The 19710-nt window shown below is 38.0% G+C and overlaps 3 protein-coding genes and 1 long non-coding RNA gene across 7 annotated transcripts; 2 read left to right on the forward strand and 2 right to left on the reverse strand.

Moving 5' to 3' along the window:
• Positions 1-1559: 1559 nt before the first annotated feature.
• LOC114145800 (uncharacterized) lies at positions 1560-2726 on the reverse strand. Its single transcript, XR_003595767.1, has 2 exons — positions 2627-2726; positions 1560-1928 (listed from the first exon to the last, which is right to left on the reverse strand). It is a non-coding gene; the product is annotated as an uncharacterized LOC114145800 (long non-coding RNA).
• Positions 2627-6582, forward strand: agxtb (alanine--glyoxylate and serine--pyruvate aminotransferase b). The gene is made up of 11 exons (XM_028019401.1): positions 2627-2972; positions 3358-3550; positions 3705-3769; positions 3906-4006; positions 4093-4163; positions 4246-4330; positions 4437-4535; positions 5031-5100; positions 5445-5540; positions 5712-5840; positions 6257-6582. The coding sequence occupies exons 1-11, from the start codon at positions 2700-2702 to the stop codon at positions 6362-6364; spliced, it is 1290 nt and encodes a 429-aa protein (XP_027875202.1). The 5' UTR covers positions 2627-2699; the 3' UTR covers positions 6365-6582.
• A 119-nt stretch (positions 6583-6701) lies between these two features.
• thap4 (THAP domain containing 4) lies at positions 6702-9677 on the forward strand. 4 transcript variants are annotated; one of them, XM_028019405.1, is made up of 5 exons: positions 6702-7255; positions 8329-8488; positions 8570-8703; positions 9093-9196; positions 9354-9677. In XM_028019405.1, exons 1-5 carry the CDS (start codon positions 7231-7233, stop codon positions 9468-9470), a joined length of 540 nt encoding a protein of 179 aa, XP_027875206.1. In that variant the 5' UTR covers positions 6702-7230; the 3' UTR covers positions 9471-9677. The 4 variants fall into 4 exon arrangements, with proteins under 4 accessions (XP_027875206.1, XP_027875208.1, XP_027875207.1 ...); XM_028019407.1 differs by having other exon boundaries at positions 8594-8703; XM_028019406.1 differs by having other exon boundaries at positions 8332-8488.
• Positions 9678-10726: 1049 nt separating this feature from the next.
• bokb (BCL2 family apoptosis regulator BOK b) lies at positions 10727-19637 on the reverse strand. The gene is made up of 5 exons (XM_028019404.1): positions 19329-19637; positions 18576-18923; positions 17414-17542; positions 12662-12825; positions 10727-11828 (listed from the first exon to the last, which is right to left on the reverse strand). The coding sequence occupies exons 2-5, from the start codon at positions 18796-18798 to the stop codon at positions 11703-11705; spliced, it is 642 nt and encodes a 213-aa protein (XP_027875205.1). The 5' UTR covers positions 18799-18923; positions 19329-19637; the 3' UTR covers positions 10727-11702.
• Positions 19638-19710: the final 73 nt, after the last annotated feature.

A 19710-nucleotide genomic window follows, 5' to 3' on the forward strand; every position in this document is an offset into this window, starting at 1 on the left:
TTAAGGGACAACTTCCTGTTTAATTGTTATCATAAAGGCAGATTAACGGCAATCTAAGAAGAGAAGATAAATTGTAACGGAGTTTATAAAATGTATCTTGATATTAGCAACCCCTTGATAAAGGCACAAGGTATGTTTATGATATAAGGAAGTACACGTTTTAAATACAGTATGACTTTAACTGTGCATTTGTTTAATTATAGTTTGTAAACATTAAGTTGTACAGGTTATTTTAAATTAAGAGAGGTGTTGATATTAAACCGAAAAAATCATTAATAAGGTGTCATCTTTAATTTGGGGGAGTATGGTACATTAATCCCCTTAACACAACGTGTAATATGTCAAACAGAACAGCAGTCTTCATAAACGTAACCCCAATTGATAATTGCCCTTGCTAAAATAATAATACCACTGCCAATATTATTCAGTGATATTGTAATGCAGGCTGCAAGCATAATAACAAACAAATAAAAGCGGTTATATGCTGTGAAAATACAGGAAACACACAATGAGAACAAAACAGAATGGTGTGACCTGTAAATATCATAATTTTACAACAATTACTGACTTAAAGTTAACAAGTACAAACCTTCTTTAAGTCAGAACAATATTTGTGGAAAACTTAACTAAATGTAACCTCATTATAACTGATTTATATATTTCTAGAAAGCCGTTCTTCTCTTGAGTTCTTCAACATTAGAGAAGTTGCCTCTGAAGTATGTCATCCAGAGAAAGCAGAAAAACAAATGTCACTTATTTATCTTCTGTGTAATTATTTACCCGGTCACCCTGACATCTAACCTAATATATAGTGTTAAATTGACAGACTTGTTTTAATATTTCACTTCGATGGTGTGAAGTTTGGAACTGATGTCGAAACCGTTCAAATTTTAATAACTCTTACAATATAATGTCAGTGACATTTCAGTTTAAACATGCACAAACAAACGTTTGAAAGGAAAATTGCTTCTGGATGATTGCATGTTCTCCTTTCTTAAATAAAACATCATGAAGCACTTTTGTTGGAAATTTGTTTAAAGAGGAAAGCATGAAGTCTTTTTAAAATTTTGTACATAACATAAACATGAAAAAGAACTTTGAGTGCCTTTGGTTGGGTATTTATGCCTTTATATGGGTTGGTGGGTGGATGCATGGGCCTGCCCCTCTTCCTCAACCGAGACACCAGATTGGCTCTCTGAGAGGAGGCTCCTCTAAACATTACAAAGGCTGCTGTGACAGACGGAACAGACAAAGTCAACAAATCACCTCAAACAAACCAAAGTCAGCCGGTTCTAAGCTGCCAAGTGTAGTACTCTGGTTTCAATAGTTGCAGATCTAAACCAGAAATGCATCACCAAAACTAGTCCTGTGCATGCATGTGGGTCATGGACAAACATTCCTTACATAAAGACATTCATACACTAATCACAACAATAACCCAAGGCAGTAATGCATTTTTGAAAAGTATTTAGAAATTAGAAATCTGGAGAGGTGGCATAATTTTATACTAAGCCTTTTACTCCTAAATAAAAGCCAGCACAACAAACTGAAGTCAGGAGTCACGTTTTTAATAAATTTCATTTATGTAAGCTCAGTATACATACAGCTATGTTGTTAAAAGCCTCAGAGGGTTTGTTAGAGAACCTTAGTGATCAAACATCATGAAGCTCATACCAGAAAGACCAGGATTCAGGTTGTGAAGAATTTTAGAGTGGGTTGGAAAACAATATTCAAAGCTATAACTATATTAGAGCACTTTTCAAATTATCATCTAAAAATGGAAAGAGTATGGCACACCAGCAGACCTGCAAAGACTTGGTCATCCACCAGTGGAGAAGCATTTAAGAGGCCCGTGGTAACTCTGGAGGAGCTGCAAAGATCCACAAGCAGGAGAATTTGCCCACAGTGGTGCAACCCATAAACCTGAACTTCATGACACAATGGCAAGAAGAAAGCCATGGCTGTTGTCAAATGAAAGCAAAATGTAACTCTCTGGTGTAGATGCAAAACACAATGTGTGTCAAAACTCTAACTCTGCACCCTTTCCACCAAGACACAATGGAGTGATATAGATCAAATATTCTGCATTCAAGCACTACATCTAACTGAGGACCTTGGGCGGGACTTGACCCTGGGATATCTTATAAAGAAGAATGAGCAAAAATATAAGTCAGTTGATTAGCAAAGTAGATATATATTGTTGGAGACTTTAAGCTGTAAATGCTCCAAAAACACATTTAAAGTATTGATTACAACCCACATTTTAGATATGTTTTAGTTAAAATATTTAGGGAACCATGTTTTCTACTTCCATTTCACAAGAACAAGCTACTTTCTTGTATTCTTTCATATAGAATTTCATGAAAAGATTATGTATTGTTGTAAACTGACACACTGTGTACAAGTTCAGGGGGTGTGAATATGTTTGCTCTGTAAAAAAAAAAGCTCAAATAATGTTATTTACCTGACTTACCAAAACCCTTACAACATAAACAGAAGGGTTCATGGGGCATCAGGTTCTCTTACTGTAACAATTTGCTGTCGTACACTTTGTTGCGTAAAATGACGCACGCCCTTACTCACCAGGTCAAGGACCTGTATCTTTTAAATGTTCACCCAAACTCACTTCCAGACTCAGTCTCTGCATCTCTCATAACCTCCATCCCTGCACTCTTCTCTGGTTCAGAACTCCGGCCGTTATGCAGCGGGCTTTGTTCGGCCGGAGCGCGTCGCTCGCTCAGCTGGCGGCAGCGGCTCTCGGCGGTCCACTCGCTGCTAGGAGCGCCCCGCTGCTGCAGCGTCTGGAGCGCTCCATGTCCTCCGTCTCTATCCCGCCTCCCGAATGCATGCTGCGACCGCTAGAAGTGCCTCTGCGTTACCTGTTCGGTCCGGGACCCTCGAACGTTCCTCCACGTGTCTTAGCAGCAGGAGGCAGGCCTATCATTGGTCACCTGCAGCCAGAAATGTATGAGGTAACTGTTCTGAAAAACAGTAGGATTCAGTTATCTCAGATTTGGTTTGTTGCGAGAAAATGAGTTTCATTTAGGTAGCCTTTTGGTCTTTGAAGATGCGGTTCCATTTTATTATTTTTGAGAGCTCTTTGATACAGTTTTGTTATTTGGAGAGATGTTGGCGGTTGCGTCCTAGCTTTGATTATCTCCACTAAATTGCTAGATTTTTCTTTTTACATGAGCAAACCTTAGATACATCACCTTTTTTTCTAAACAGAGTGGTGCGTAATTACGCACAGTTCCTGAAGCGCACACTCACTGCCGCCGCAGATGAATATTGCCTTCTATTTTCAATTACAACAAGTCGAACTAAAAGCCTGTTTCACGTTTTAAATTCGTGTCACAGATCATGAGCGATATCAAAAAGGGCATCCAGTACGCCTTTCAGACAGAAAACAACATGACCATATCAGTGAGCGGCTCCGGACACGCAGCTATGGAGTGCGCCGTGTTCAACGTTGTGGAGCCAGGGGAGAGCGTCCTCATTACCGTCAACGGGATTTGGGGAGAGCGCGTAGCTGAAATTGCGGAAAGAATGGGTATGGTGTTTTTTTTTTACATGGCAATAACCCCCCTATCAACACTGAAACTGAAACTCAATTAAAATGTATATAACATTTATATGTGTTCTGAGATAACTGTTGTACTGCTTTATTTATTAAATTCTTTTTTGTTTGTTTGTTCTGTCCTTAGGTGCCAATGTACACAGACTGTTAAAGGCGCCAGGAGAATACTATACCAATAAGGAAATCGAGCAGGTTTGGACTATGTCTTACAACTCTGGCTATTACTGAACATCTGAATTGTTTTCTTCCAGCAGACTTTGGTTCACTGAAGAATAAGAATAACAGAATAAGAAGAGTTGGGTGGTTAAAACTCTTTTTTGTGTTTTAGGCCATAGAAAAACACAAGCCGGTCTTGTTTTTTCTTGCACACGGAGAGTCCTCTGCTGGCCTCTGCCACCCAGTGGATGGCTTTGGAGACATTTGTAGAAAGTAGGATTCTATCCAGCTTATCTTTAAAATGAAATATGTTCACATTAAGGCATATTTCTCACAGCTCTATATTTTATGTTCTGCAGACACAATTGCCTCTTCCTAGTTGACACTGTAGCCTCACTTGGAGCAGCTCCAATTTTTATGGACAAACAAAGTAGGTCAACAAATAAAATCACAATACTTCTGCTCAGCATTTGGCCTCTATCTGATTTTTACTTTTCTTATTGTATTCAAAGAAATTGACATCCTGTACACTGGTTCTCAGAAGGCTCTTAATGCACCTCCTGGCACTGCACCCATCTCTTTTAATGATAGAGCATGGTAAGACTGAAGACTGTAGTGCATCACTGAATGTCTAACCAAACAATAAATAAGAAATAGGGCAAATTATTAAAGCCAAGTGATGTTTTTTTGTTCCTCAACACAGCAACAAGATGTTTAACAGGAAAACAAAGCCAGTATCCTATTTCTTCGACATGACACATTTGTCCAACTACTGGGGTTGTGATGGCAGTCCAACAAGAGCGTGAGTAATTCTTTTTTATTATTTGTGTCAATAAAGTAAATTCACAGTATTCTAATAAATAGGTTCAGTTCAGTTTTTAAAGTTTATGATCAGAAATATAACCACACATTTCTTGTGTTGTATTGTTTAACGTTCAACTGAAAGTTAAACATACAACTGAAGGTTATAAAGACATTTATAACTTTAAAATTCTAAGTTATAAATGTCTGTTGCTTCTCATTTAGTGATGAAGAAAATTCAAAATTTACAGAACAAAGAAACAAATGATGAATGAGATGCTAAAATTCCTCATTTGGTGATGTGCACAAATGAAACTAAATTGATTTTCTGTTTTTCATTATACTTTGTAAACAGTTACCAAACCAAAGATACTCTTTTTTTTAAATGTAGCTATTCTTTTAGTGCCATCTTATGTTTAAACTATATAAAGTCTTTGATTTAGAATTGTAAGACAAAAATAATAGATAAGACATAATAGTTTGCTCTGGGTTTTAGATATCACCACACTGGTCCTGTTTCTGGCTTCTTTGCACTGAGAGAGAGTCTGGCAATTCTTGCTGAAAGGGTAAAGAGATATTTCACTATTTTTCCACCTTACCACATCAACTGAATTTAATACTTTAAGATTTCCCTTTAGACTTTAAACTGTACTTAGTTCAAATTCTCTTTTCATTATTATATATATTTGTTTTTGTTTTTGTTTTTTTTGTTTTTTTGGCATCTGCTAATAATGATCTTAATAAATAAAGCCAAGTATAACAATCATCAATAGCCCTGGAGTGCCTACTGATTGGTCTCAAATCTGCTGGTTTTCCTGAATGGAAGTTAAAATTAGTCTACAATATGAACTATGTCCTTTATTCTTCTGCAAGTAAGACTACAACATGACCAATCGTTGTCTCCCTCTAGGGGCTGGAAGAGTCCTGGAGGAAACACAAAGAGGTTGCAGCCTACCTCTACAAAGGACTAGAAGACCTAGGGCTCAAGCTTTTCATCCCTGACAAAGTAAGACAGTTGAAAAGCTCAGAAACATATATTGTTTTGTTTTTTGCTTGAGTAGAAACTGTAGAACGTACATTTGAAGGAAGCAAATGAGAAAATGGGACAAAAACACTAAAATCAGTTGGTCTAAAAGTATGCTAAAACAATTTTCTTGGCACGATGTGTTTCATGAAGGAGTTGAGGCTTCCTTCTGTTACCACCATATCCATCCCTGAAGGCTATGACTGGAGAGAGATGCTCACCTACATTATGAAGAATCACCACATGGAGATGACAGGAGGACTGGGTCCATCCGTTGGCATGGTTGGTTTCATTTTAGAAATGTGAACATGCAAAGGTCTCATCATTAGGGTCACTACAGTAGATTAAAGAGATATGACCTTTAGACCCCCTTGTAGGTGATAATATTTTGAGAAAAAGAAAAGAAAAACATAATAAAAATGCAATGCCTTTTCGTTTTAATATCCTATTCATGTTTAAATTAAACATTTGACTACGCACACAAAAACAGACTTTCTAAATATAATTTTGATCTGTTTCTATCTAGATACAAAATAACAGACATGTTAACATGTATATTTAAAACGTAGATTCCATCTAAATACTTACATCAGAAGCAACGTTGAAAAACTTGAGTCGGGGGGGGGGGGGGGGGGGGGGGGGGGGTAATAATCCTACTGAGTCACTGCAGGCATTAATTCACTCTCTGTTTTAATTAGGTGATGAGAATCGGCTTGATGGGATACAACTGCGAGAAGACCAATGCTGACAAGGCATTGCATGCCCTGGCAGATGCTCTGAAGAACTGCAAAAAGAGCAAGCCTTAAGAACTCATATTCTCACAGCACTGACTCTGCACAAATTCATAAAATATATATCCAACATGGTTGGAACATTGAATAAAGTGCAGAAATCTCCTAGTGCTATCTACTCTAAGGATTTTTCAGCATAGCTCTTGTATATGTTTGCCATTATTAAACTAAAGTTGCAGAAGCTGCCATGCTGAGTACACTGATGATGTTAATAAAGTCTGTTTTCTGAAATACTTAAATGCTCCAGTGTCGTTAAACAGAAAAGCTGAAATGTCCTGATATTTTTTAAACTATCTCAAGCAAACTGTTCCAAATATCTGATTTTCATACCTGCTTATCCTTGTAGGAACAGAGTTAGCTAGTGCTTATATCCAGTAGTTGGTGGGTGAGAGAAAGGGTATGCCCTGGACAGGCCAGCAGTTCATTACAGGGCAACTCAACTATGCACCCATACATTCACACATAAGGGAAGTTTAGAGTAACCAAAGAAAGTCGTGTTTTTGGAGCACCTTAAGAGAACTCACACCTGTGTACAAACCATGCAAATTAATTGCAACAAGACCCTTGGTTGGGATTCAAACCAAGGAACTTCTTGCTAGACAACAGTTCTGTCACTTGTTTGAGTGAAAAGTTTGGAGATTTAACATTTACATCATTTTCAACTTTGTTTGATCAATTCTAATTAAACTACTTATTAACAATTGTGCTCATTTAGTTTGTCATCTCATGCACCTTGTCATCTCCGACAAACTAAACTTCCCAGGAGTCCATGCGGTGCTCGTTAGCTGCGTCTGAACAGGTCCTACCTCTTTGCGACTTTCGCTTTATATTTCTGTCCTTTGTTAGGGTTGATACTCTCCGTCCAGAAGCAAATTTTGTCCATGGCGGCTCCCACTGATGGCAACGGTAAGTCCGGAGGTCATGTTTAAATTAGGATTAAACTATAAATTAAACAATGTTAAAGGATTTTTGTTTTACTGCTTAAATGATTTGTCACAGTGACACGGCATCTCGGTTATTGAGACTGATTTTAAAAAATCCTTAGCCTTTTTCTTAAATAAATTACTGATTTTCATAAAATATTTGTAATTATTATTTTCTTGGTACATTTCCTTTTGCCGTGCACTTCGTTTAGGTAACTTTTGTGCGTGCATTTGAGTTTAACATAAACAAACAAACAGACACCGCCACTTCATGTATACTGCGAACTGCGCATGTCAAGTGACTTTTCATCGTTTTTATTAACGATGCTTGTTTTATTTGGCAGATTTAATTTTACTTTTTTGTCTTATTTGGATTCAGTCATTTTCCTGCCATGTTTCTTCTTCCTCGAGTGTTTTTCATTAACGTCATACGGTGCTCTACTGCCATCTTCTGGATTCAGATCAGTATACAGATTCTGCAGGAAGTGGATTTTAATTGACCCAAACGAGTTTTTGTTTTTTTTTATGTCAGATTTCATTATGATGTTGAAATTAGACTTCTTGGTTTTTTTGTAAAATAATTAGTCCAATCATTTTAATGAAATATTTCACACTGGGACTAATATTGTGCTCTACAGTTTCTCTGCATCATATTTGTATCAAATTTGTTCAGTTTCTTGTACTCATTTTGTGTTCGCCCTGAGAACCGTACTTGGTTTGGGGACCCCTAAGTTTCAATCTTAACTTTTGCATCGCTGCCATCATCTGGACGCGTTTGTAACCACACTTTGCATGTTTCTAGTTTCTGTTAAAATAACTTGGATGCTTTTATGCAGTGGAAAATATGTAGAAAATATTTACAGAGAGCTCATCCTTTTCTGTAAAGAATCTAAACCCTAGCATTTGGGCTGTGTTTACTGAAAGCAAACAAAATAGTTTTCTGCTTTATAAAGAGCATGGACACACTTTCGCTTAATTAAAAATCACATCACACAGGGAGTGTTTACCAGGGTTTTATTGAGAGTGGACTCTTGACCTGTGTGTGTTTGTTTTCAGTAGCAGTGCAGCTGAATCCCGTCCTCAAGCCTCTCAGTTGGCTGCTGGGCACCTGGGAGAGCGACGAACCCGGAGAAGGAACGTTCCCCACCATAAAACCTTTCCGATACACTGAGAAACTACATTTCAGCCATGTTGGGCAACCAGTCATCAACTTCACGTACGTTAACCCTGCAGAGCTAGACTTTGTCTCAGCAGCAGAATTAAACTTACTTCTTCGTGTTCTCCATCATATTTCCAGCTCATTCCTGACTGTTTTGTTTAGGTTTAACGCATTTCATGCGGAGTCCAATAAGCCTCTTCACAGAGAATGCGGTTTTATTCGAATCCAGCCGGGGACAAACAAAGTGGCCTTCATCATCGCACAGAACTCAGGTAGACATCAACTAAACACGACCAAGTTTCTGATAATTAGTGCTGTTTTACGTTCTGCTGATTTATTTTTTATTTTTTTTAAATCTCTTAAAAACTTGAAATCACAAATGCCATTATATTGAAATGCAGAATCAGGTTCTGCAGCAGTTATGTCTGGCTCTGCTTTAGAGCCTGTTACAGACATGTAAACAAACACTAAAAATGGCTGCTTTGTCATTAGTTTTTTTTAATTTGTTCTCAAGTCATTGAATTTACAGTTTTTAGTTTGTCTCAACCCAGGACAAATGTGTTGTCTGCAGAGATATCCTCCTATTGCTTTCCTTGTTTATGCCTTCACTATATTTGTACTCGCATGGCTTGTTTCAAGGCTGGATGTTGTTTTTATGTAGGTCTGGTGGAGATTGAAGAGGGGGAGCTGACAGGAAATCAGCTCAAGCTGCAGTCTCAAAGCCTGGGTAGAATCTCTTTTGCCAAAGAGCCCCATGTACAACAGGTGAAACTGATCAGTCATCATTCGTACCCAGAAACGAGCTGATATTACTGTATTCTGAAACCCTATGGCGGCTTTCAGAATACAGATTTTCCCTATATAGCGCATAACTTGCTTTCTGTTGCTTTGATTATTGCATTACTTTTCTCTTTTCTTCCAGATTGGCCGAGTCTTGCAACTTCGACCAGACGGGAAGCTTGAACAGACTGTTTCCATGGCAACAGACAACCAGCCGCTCACTCAGCACTTGTACATCACTTACAGCCGATCATCTTGACCCAACCAGCCGCGGCCCCGCCATTGCTTTTCATCCCACACCTGTCAGAGCAACATTTTAGGAGTGTGGGTCAGAAACCTTTTCTTTCTCAGGGAGTTTATCGTTTGTCATGCATTTTTGTTTTAAATATTGCATGCATGTAAATATGTCCCTGTTTTGAATCTACATGGTCCCAATGGATAATAAAGATTAAACTTAAAACGGTAACGTTTTCGTTTTGATAACTCAAACTTAAATTAGGAAAAGACATGAGGTCTTACACATGCATATTTTTCAAAGCACATGGCCTCATTTGAAGCCTGTAACCAAAGGTGATTAGGACAGAAAAAATGGTATTTTGAATTAAAAACCAGAGATTGGAGCTGCTAACTTTCTTTTTCAATGTTATAAATCATCCCACCAAAAATAACTTTTCATAAGACCTACATGCTTACAAACTGTAAACAGAGTTGCAGGCAACTCCTATACTTAATAGAAAACCAGAGTCAGTCTTGCAATTTGTTTTTGCAAAAAATTGTGAGCGCTTCAGACCATGTGGTCCTTTGTGTCATACGTGATAATGAATATGGTAACTAACAGCTTGCTGTTAATGTGGCCAGTAATACGCCTGCACTGGGAACTCTGGCTTATTCTTCTGACTGGATGTCATCTCCTGTCTCTGAGATTAGAGCCAGTGAATTACTCACTGGAAGGGATTGATAACTAAAACTACATGCAGCAGTCAGTGCAACAGTTGAAATCTGAAATTTGCCAGAAAAACTTTCACGTTAAAAGGACTGAAATAGTCTCAAACCATATGCTACATGTTGTCTACTTTACAAATAAATTTGCTCCAAAGACCTCCAGAGAAAAGCATTAGTGAAGAAAAGCCAAACAGTTTAATGAATGCAACTAATACAGATGAGGACAAATTTTTGAACATCCCAATGTTTGTCTCAGTTTAAATATTTCTAATGGGAACTTTGTCATTAAATTCACACCAGATGTCTGCAACAACAGCATTGGCCTTATCGGACCAGACCATTTGTAAAAATATTAAAAAGCTGGTAAACGTTACTGTATTTGAATCAAATATTGTATTTGGAATTACCCTATTTTATACCTTGTGAAATCCTTTCATATTTTCATACTATATTAATTTTTGAACTTTTCAATTCCTGAGATATGGTTAGGTACCACTCTGAAGCTTCATCAAGTTCTTACAAAATAAAATTATTTTTAAAAACAGCTGGAGAACCGAAATCAAGTGCCACATATTGGTAAGTATTTGTTGAAATTTATTGTGGGTTTAAAAAATATAGAGCAGACACAGTTGCAAAAATAACACTGAACTTTAAACCCAATACACACATTCATCTTGAAGTGCTTGTTGTAGTGGCAGGTTTTATGCTGCGGTGGAATCGATTGTTGGTTATCACCGAATATATAAATAAAAGTCTTAAATAAAATATACAAGTTAAAACCTGAAGTCAGTACAGCAAAAATGTATCATGTACTTTGTGAAAGTCATCTGAAGGTTATAAAAAAAATGGGCTTGGCTGGGAAAAAAAAAAGTTTTGTGTTTAAATTGAAAAAATATATAGACATTTACATCATCACTTTCACCTGTATTTGATGGGAGACGCAGCTTGTGCTTTGGCGAAAGCACAATAGTTTCATCTCCTGAAATGTAAACAATACAGCCAAATGCTGCTCAGAGAAAGTGGACTCAGCAGGGTGAAATCTTATCCTCTGCAGGCACTAGAAACCTCTCAGGTAATGTTTCAGCTAGCTTAGCATCCACCCAGAAGTCACCTTCAGCTCTCTGGAAATATATATTCTAAAAAGAGCACATCTTCCACATGACATTGGCAGTAAAAATAGCCTCATATTACATCAGAGAATGAGTGTTTACTGCAATTTGATAAACAGTGAGAAAAAGCATACAACAGGTGGAGCGCGTTGTGAAAAATAACATTTATGCTGTTAAATATTAAGGTTATCCTCAATTCTCCACTGAAAACATCAAGCAAGCGACTACTCTTTGGTAGAAGGGTAATCACGCACAGGCTTGTGCAAAACATGACACACTGCTGATGAAACATTTGCCACTGACCATTCAGCAACACAAAGGGAAGAGCTGGGAAAGCTCAATCCTCATCAGGCACAGCGAGCATTTCCATCTCACCTTTTATCGACAAGACAGAGATTCAGTCCTATATTTTCACCAGTTCTCTCCTCCGTCTGAGCAGCTCACTGCTCCTTCATGATGTAGACGTACACAGTAGTAAGAAAATATTTCAGGGAGTCGATGACTGATGACAGCCATGGACGTTCAGGAGTGCAGTCCATCTTCACCACGCATTTCATAATCTCTGCCTGACGGAAAGGGAAAACAGAGTTTATTTTAAAAAGTGATGCCAGAAGTTTGCTGATTTGTAAAGATCTTTACTTCTTAGATGCTGTTTTAATTTAAGATTTTAAACCTAAATCTGCTGGCATTTTGAATCACTTTGGGCCAAACCTTTGTTGTAGTTTATAGTAATATTTTACAGTGCTCATTGATAGTTTTTGAGGTTATTAAACATTTTTGGGTTTTGCAACACCTTTGTGGCAAAAATTCACAAGAACCAAGAAACTGCAATTAGAATAGAATAAAGTAGAATTGAAATATCCTTGATTGCCCCACGATGGAAAAAAAATCTGTATAGTTGTATCATATATTTTTTCTTTATTCATGAACATCTTTCTCAAAACTACCAAATATTTAATCACTTTCTGGATATTAAACGTCTTTAAAAGTCACTCTCATTGTTTTACTATTTCTTACAAAATACCCCTAAAATAACAGATTTAAGTATTGTGTATGGTAACTAGTAGTGAGATGGGACTATAAATAGGTCAAGTTTTGATTTTATTGCGTAAACATATAGCTGGATACTGTAGCTATATGAAATGAATGTGGTTGATAAAGTGATGTTTTACAGTTACCCCTCTCCCTCACAAACAGTGTGACATCTTTTCTCAGTCCTATGTAAATAATTTAGCAAGAAGGCTAAATAAATGTGTAGTATAAGGCGGTTTAATTGATTTAAATCCACATTTCTTAGTTTAGCAGCTTCCTTTAAGGTTTGAGGGCCAGTTATTAAGCAGCAGCTTTGCTTCTGAATCGGGTTTTTAATTCAGAGAAATTACAAAGAAAGCAGACTCACCCATCCTCCCCGTCTCTTCAGCCAGGGAACGAGAAATTTGCGGACAAACTGTCCAAGACTGTCCACTATGATGTGCACTGTGATGGGATGTCCTTGTCTGACGCAGTCCACTGCCAGGGCTCCAGCTACTGCATACATGGCAACCACTTTACCCCATGTTATACCTACAGCACAAAAAATAAATAAATAAATAAATTAATTAATTAATTAAAAAAACAATAAAGACATTAGTGCAGTAGGTTTAATTTTAACTGTGTATATACAGGCAAATCTGAACTGATCTGAGAAAACACTGCTGATGATCTCATCCCGTGCCTCCGGGTGTTTAACTTTGAATATAGGTTTTGGTTGCTAACGATATTGATTTTCTCTTACAGTCACTGTGCCGTGTGTGTAATGGGCCAGAAACAAAAATAAAACAAAGGACATCAGTTTCTCCTTTTCACAGAAGCTGAATTTCTGGACAGGAATCAACAATCAATTATTTACAACATTAGCCATACATCCCAGGCAATAATCCCTCTCCCCTCTGAGTTTTAATATTGTGCAGCCATTGGACCTTGTACTGAAACAAAAATCAAACACCAGGTTCAGGTCAACAAACCAGAGTAATTTGTGTTAATGTGACTGATAAGAGTTCTTATACAAACTGCCAGCCTTACTGTCAATTACAGAGGTTGGGATTATGATGCCATCAACCATAGCTTAAAAGCTGGAAAAAAACATAACGTAAGCTTTTCCATATTTTGTTATGTTACAACAAAAACATTATTTTTGATTTAGTAGGACACAAAGAAGCACAGTAAATTGCACCATGCATTTGCTTTTAGCTCTACTTACCCCTAGATAAAAAAAAAAGAATGCAAAGAACTGACTTCAGAGAAAAACTAATTATTCATTACAAAACAGAGACTAACTGTGTGTAATTTTATCTTGGTATAAAAGCGGTTGTTTTACGAAAGCCTAAGAGGTTTGGTAGAGAAGCAGTTACTTATCTGTATTGTTTCTGTTCTTATAAGAGCTTTTTTATGTCATACAGCATTCATTTCTACTAATGAACAAACAAAGCTGTCATGAAAAACTAAGTGCATATCACACTAAACACATGATACTCCAGGTGAAACAAGCTAACAGTGACATCATGGGAAGTTGGCAAGACCTAAATTAAGCTAATTTAAAGAAGGAAGAGAATTATCCAAAGTCCAGATCACAATCCAATTGAGAATCTGTGACGAGACTTAAAACTACTATCCAGATGCTTGCTACCTAATCTGATGAAGCTTGAACTATTTTGCAAAAACAAGCAGGGTAGACATACCCAGAAACTTTGCAGATGCAAGTGAAAAGTTGGTCTACAGAGTATTAATTTAGAGAACTGAATAAAAATGCAGACTACAGATTTTTATTCTTTGAGCAATATTTAAGAAAGAATTGGGGAAAAAACCATGTAGCATTTTCCATCCATTTCACAATTATGCTCCATTTTGTGTTGGTTTATCAAATAAAATCCCAATAGGATATAGTGAAGACTGTAATGTAAAAGGGTGTGAATACTTTGACATAAAAGTGCAAACTGAGCCTGCTTGAAAGGAGCTGCCTGACCTGACAATTACAGCCACACGAACAGTTCTAGGTACAGTATTCAGGGAAGCTGGCCCTTTCATAATAGCCATCAGGAATGCAGCTAAAGGCTAATGTCATTGGCCTCTTTTGGTCCTGCTTGCTTTGTCATGAATGTTCCACGGGGCTGATCTGCAGAGTCTGACGGTGGCTATAAGGGGATAGAGCCGTGGGTGAGCTTAAATGAGATAACGGTCCATGGACGCTATCCGAGCACATCATGTCTCAGTCCCTACTGAGAAGCAGGCCGAGAATAGACACGAGATTGTCAGGGATAAAAGAGGAGGGCGGGAAGAAATTGAACAGGGGTGGGAGGCGGAAGAAGATAGATGAAGGAGAGACGAGCCATGTTGATTCTAATGGAGGACAACAGAGCACAGAAGGCTGCTTCAATTTCTTTTTGGGCTGAAGAATGCTAACAAATACCTAAAAGCTAAAAATAAACTTTTATAGCAAAAGGAAAGGAGAAGGTATGTCTGATTTTTTTGTGTTTCCTTTTTTAATCAAAGTTCTCTACCGATCTCAGAAGGCAAAGTGCAACTCAAGCTCCCAAGTTTGTTGTTCTTTCAGAGGAATCCCACGCTATTTCCACAAATTACGGCCCTGTGACATCAGAGTGGGGGAAACATTCGGCCAGAGCGCAGGCATGAAAATTATATTAAGAAAGTCTGTTTTTGGCACATCCAGGCAATGAGCCAAATGTTGCATGTTCATCACAGGGCAGCCAGATTCTTCTAATCTATCCCCGAGGCTTATAAAAGAGAACATGGAATTGTTTTATTTGGAAACTTCAAACCGTCAGCACTGTTTTTGGTAGTGAACAAGGAACATCTGTTTTTGAGAAACCCAGAAATCATATCAACATGTAAACTGAACTCAAGATTCGTATCAACAAGAAAAACCTAATAGAGATTGCATAATTTTTCCCCCAGAGAGCCTATAAGACACATCCAGGAAACGACAACGGAGGTCATTTTTCACCATTTGATCAGATCCTCACACAGCTTTTATTTGTTGCCTTTCTCATTCAAGAAGTCTTTTCCATGAAAAAATGTACAAAACGTCCCAATGAACAGAGATGCTTATGTGGACCATTTGTCTAACATTTTGCAAGCAACAGAAATTAGCAAGTTTAATAGTATTTTGTGGTATATGACATCCTGTCACTTCCAAAGTATAGATGTTGCTTCTGATGGACTCCCTTTTTGAATAGTGAGTGCTTATTGGGATCAAGGTCGTAGAATTCACATTGTTCAGCTGCATCAGCATGAGGCACTTTACTTTTGTTGTAAAGTCAGCAATTTTTTTTCCTTTTATCTGAAGATCAACTGAATCTGAGATGGTATTTCAATGCTTCATATGGGCCCGCAAACGGTCAGAAAATTACAACATTTAATTTCACTTTTGGATTAATAAATATTGTTGAATTGAGCTGAATTGAATTGAGATCATGCAAGACATTTTTTCTTTTAAATATTTGTGTAAACACAATTGACACAGCATGTTTACTCAGGATCTTCATAACCACAAAATTGATTCCCAAACCAATGCCCACTTGACTCCATGTACATGTCAGATTTAGATCAAGGCTCAAAAATTTGTCAAAATTGCCAAAGTATATAGAGGAGGTATTTCACAGTTATAGTCTCATCCTGGACTTTAATAACTCAAATTCCAAAATTATGCCACATGGGAGCGAGAGCTAAGCCTTAACTTTCTTGATGAATAGTGGAAAAATGTTCTCACCAAGATTAGTTAAGTTTCCTCTTGTGCTCGACTCACTTATTCAGTTTAAGGAAGCACACAGGGTTCATTATTCCAAATTCAGATTATTGAAGATTTACACAAAAATAGAAGATAAATGTAATTGTTGTTTAAGCTCAGGTTGTCATTTAAGTTACAACCTTATAGTCCTAATTTTTGGACTGGCCATTTTAAAGCTATGTCTTCTGTGATGGGACTTTGTCTAGAGCATTGTCAATTGCTATCTTTGGGACACCAATACAACTAAACTCCACCCAGAGGGAAATTGTTGCCTTCACATCTCTGCTCAGGGGACGTCAACTTCTCCTGGAGTGGAAGTGACAGAATCCTCCCTCAGTATCAAGTAGCTTAAAGGACACTTTCTTTTTCTTCTAAAATTAGAGAAAATAAGGTAAACATTGAAGGGATTTTCAAATTGCTTCTCAGATATTGGGGTGCTGCGTGACTGAATATTGTGCCATTTGTTGTCACACGTCTAATGTTGAGCCAGGGCAAAGGGAATGAGATGGGTAATGTGGGAGTAATATACTGCATGTGTTTGTTGTTGTTGTCCTATGTTGAGACTTAAAATTGAACAAATATCTGGTAGTAAAAAAAAAAAAAAAGCCAGACTATGCCCAGATGGAGAACTATAAAAGGGCCATGATGTCTCACAAGACTAAAGCGTTCAGAAATAACAGACAGAAAAATGTGTGTGCTGAGGAAACGCCATAATAAAAAGATAGTGATCTCCATTTCCTTCTAAAAACTCAAGATCTGAATGAGTAGTTATGTGATAATTCAATAGGCTGCATCATAAATTAGCGGGGGAAATAGTTTTGTTTAGAATTACATAAGAACTGTAACTAAATTAGTCGCTTATCTACAAAGGGATCGACTTGAAAAATGATGACTGATGTTCGTAATTTACCATTCTCCTCTGGGGCCACTTTGCTTGGATCATTATCTAGTATTTGTGGAGTCCTATGAACTTCTTTCATGTTTTCTGTCAAGGCAAACATGTTGTAAAACCCAAGTTAGAAACTTTTTCTTCCAGTCAACATCAAAGTATAACTTTACAAGTTTCTTAACTGTGAAGTTAGAATATGTACATATGTTTTTTTTAGATAATGTCCCCCTCCACCTATGACTGATTTATCCACTCACCCACCCCCTCATACTGAAAGCCCCTCTGCAAACTAGAGAAACTGCAGAGCACCAATGTTAAATCACACTAACTGCCTTCATCTGTAATCTCAACTCCAAGTCACTTCCTGTGCTGGCAGAGCTCCTACACACTTAATAAACAGCGTGTTTACAATCATCATCATCATTATCATCATCATCACCGCCACCTCCTCCTCATCCTCCTCCAGGGTCATGGCATACCTGCTGCGAAGATCTCCGTTGCCACGCCGAGAAAGGCATCTGAAACCACGTTCTCCATGGCAACTGAAATGTTAAGCTGCCGTGCCACGTTCCTGTACAGACTGGGCTGTATGCACTCCAACTCATCGCCTAGGAACAAGAGACAGAGAGGGACACCAGATTGTTAGGGAGAAGAAAAAAAAACATTAAAGCGGCATAAAAGAGACAAAACGCTGTCAGGCAGTAAAATTTAAATAAATCGGCAGAACTAAACATAAAACTGCGTGCAGAAATGTAAATAGAAAGAACAGAAGTCGAGAAGATTCAGACATGGTCTTTTACTCATCCGTTTCTCCAAGCCTATGTCTGAAAATAGCTGATAGAAAATATGTGGGAGAAAAATCTATTTATATTCAAGTCTGAAAGGCTGTTCAGTCCATTTTCTTGCATATCACATGCATTATGTTTTGTAGTTGTACATGTTATTTCTCACAGTTTCCCCCATAGGATATACAGAATGTATTTTATATTTTTTCAGACAGATAAAGATAGGAGTCTGATAAGGTGTTTTATCCTATCGAAGGTTATTATGTTTTTTAAATTACTGGGTTTCTTTTTCAAATTAATTTCTTCAAGGTCAGTTTATGTCTACATTTGTGGCTAAAAAGCCACAAATGTAGACATAGCAGTGTTAAAAAAAACCTCAGAAACATCTTCAGATGAGATGCATATGAACTTGTAAATAAAGTGATCAGATGACACAGGCTTATGGGTTTCTGAGGTCTAACCGATTGCAAAATCTTTTTTTCAAAGGACTATAAATGCATACATGCCAAAAGGTTTGCTGGATGTTCCTTAGTAGAGGTAGTAGTTCTGAAACCAACATAAAATGAAAGGATTACGAGAGCATCCTCACTTGTGCATTATCTAACCTCCTGAACCGTTATCTATCATTTGCTACACTCATGATAGTGCATCATAACGCACAATGGTCAGTCCATATACTGATGTATTTAATGAAAAGAAAAAATAGAATTTCTATGTATTGATCAGAGCCGATCAAGAGAAAATTGGCCAATTCCAATTTCTGGGATCGGCCCATAAATTGGGCCGATCTGGGATCTGGCTGTTTCTGTAAAGAAACAGCCAGATTTAAAGCTCAGTTATCCAAAACTCCTCTCACCAAGACAAAGAAGCACCAGAGACACCTCGGCGAGCGCTGCATTTGGGGCAGAGAAGTTAATTTCAGTCTTGGACCAACCCAACCCGTTCTGGTTGAGCCTGGATAGAATATAGTCTCTGCAAAGTGCTTTGGACTGAGACACCAGCTCCTTCTCGGTCAGCGATCGGTCAAAGACATCAAGGACCTCCGAGGCGAACATAGAAGATCGCCGGAGAACATCCATGTCCTGCTCCTGAGGAATCTGGGTCAGTGAAAGTCTGACCTCTCAGCGATCAGCTGTGTAATCAAGAGTGTCCTGGTTTTCCTCCCAGTGGGGAGCCAAGTTCAGGGATGAGGACAAAGCAGCTTCTGTGAGGATAGATAAGAATGAGGCTATCAGAAGGGTAAAAAAAATATTACCAGAAGAGTATGAAAAATAAACAAGCAAAAACATAACTATCATGGGCTGAATTCAGAAAAATTAATGTATATATTTTTTTATTTATTTACTAAAAAATAATGCACATGACATACAGGCACTAAAAGTGACCAGAAACTTATATAAGAATACCACGGAGGCGTTATTGTTGAGTCACACTGTGGGATAGTCAAGATATTGCAACACCTTTTTACATTATGCAACAACAGTGATAGCATGATAACGTTTGGGACAGAGACAGAGCAAGACTGACTAAGAATTAAAACATTTATCCCAACTAAGGCTGAAGAAAAGACAAAGAAATCAAAACCTGCATTTGAAAGAGTTACTCTTACCATCAGCATTTCATGCACCTCTTTCCTGATATGACTTGACCTGATCCCGAATTTCCAAAGGAGCTGGGGGGTAAAAGCCTTTCAGCTCGGACTTCTTCAGGTTCTCTCTACTAGTAAAAAAAAAAACTCGACTGTACGCGTAAAAAAACCAGAATAACTGGTTCCCACCCCGCGAAGTTCGGGTCCTGGTCTCAATTTCGGTTCGGTCCAGTTGTTTCCGTGCACAGAGCTGACTGTTTGAGAGCCGCCGTTAGAAGACGCCTACCTGTTGTTCCACCTTCCCATTGGCGCCCACTGGGTGCGCTGTTTTTACTGCATGGAGAAGCCCGGTCGTGAATGTTTGCCGCCCGCCTCTCCTTGAGTCCTATCACCCCGGCAGGAG

Source organism: Xiphophorus couchianus, chromosome 6 (assembly GCF_001444195.1).
Source record: "Xiphophorus couchianus chromosome 6, X_couchianus-1.0, whole genome shotgun sequence".
In the NCBI taxonomy this organism is placed as follows: domain Eukaryota; kingdom Metazoa; phylum Chordata; class Actinopteri; order Cyprinodontiformes; family Poeciliidae; genus Xiphophorus; species Xiphophorus couchianus.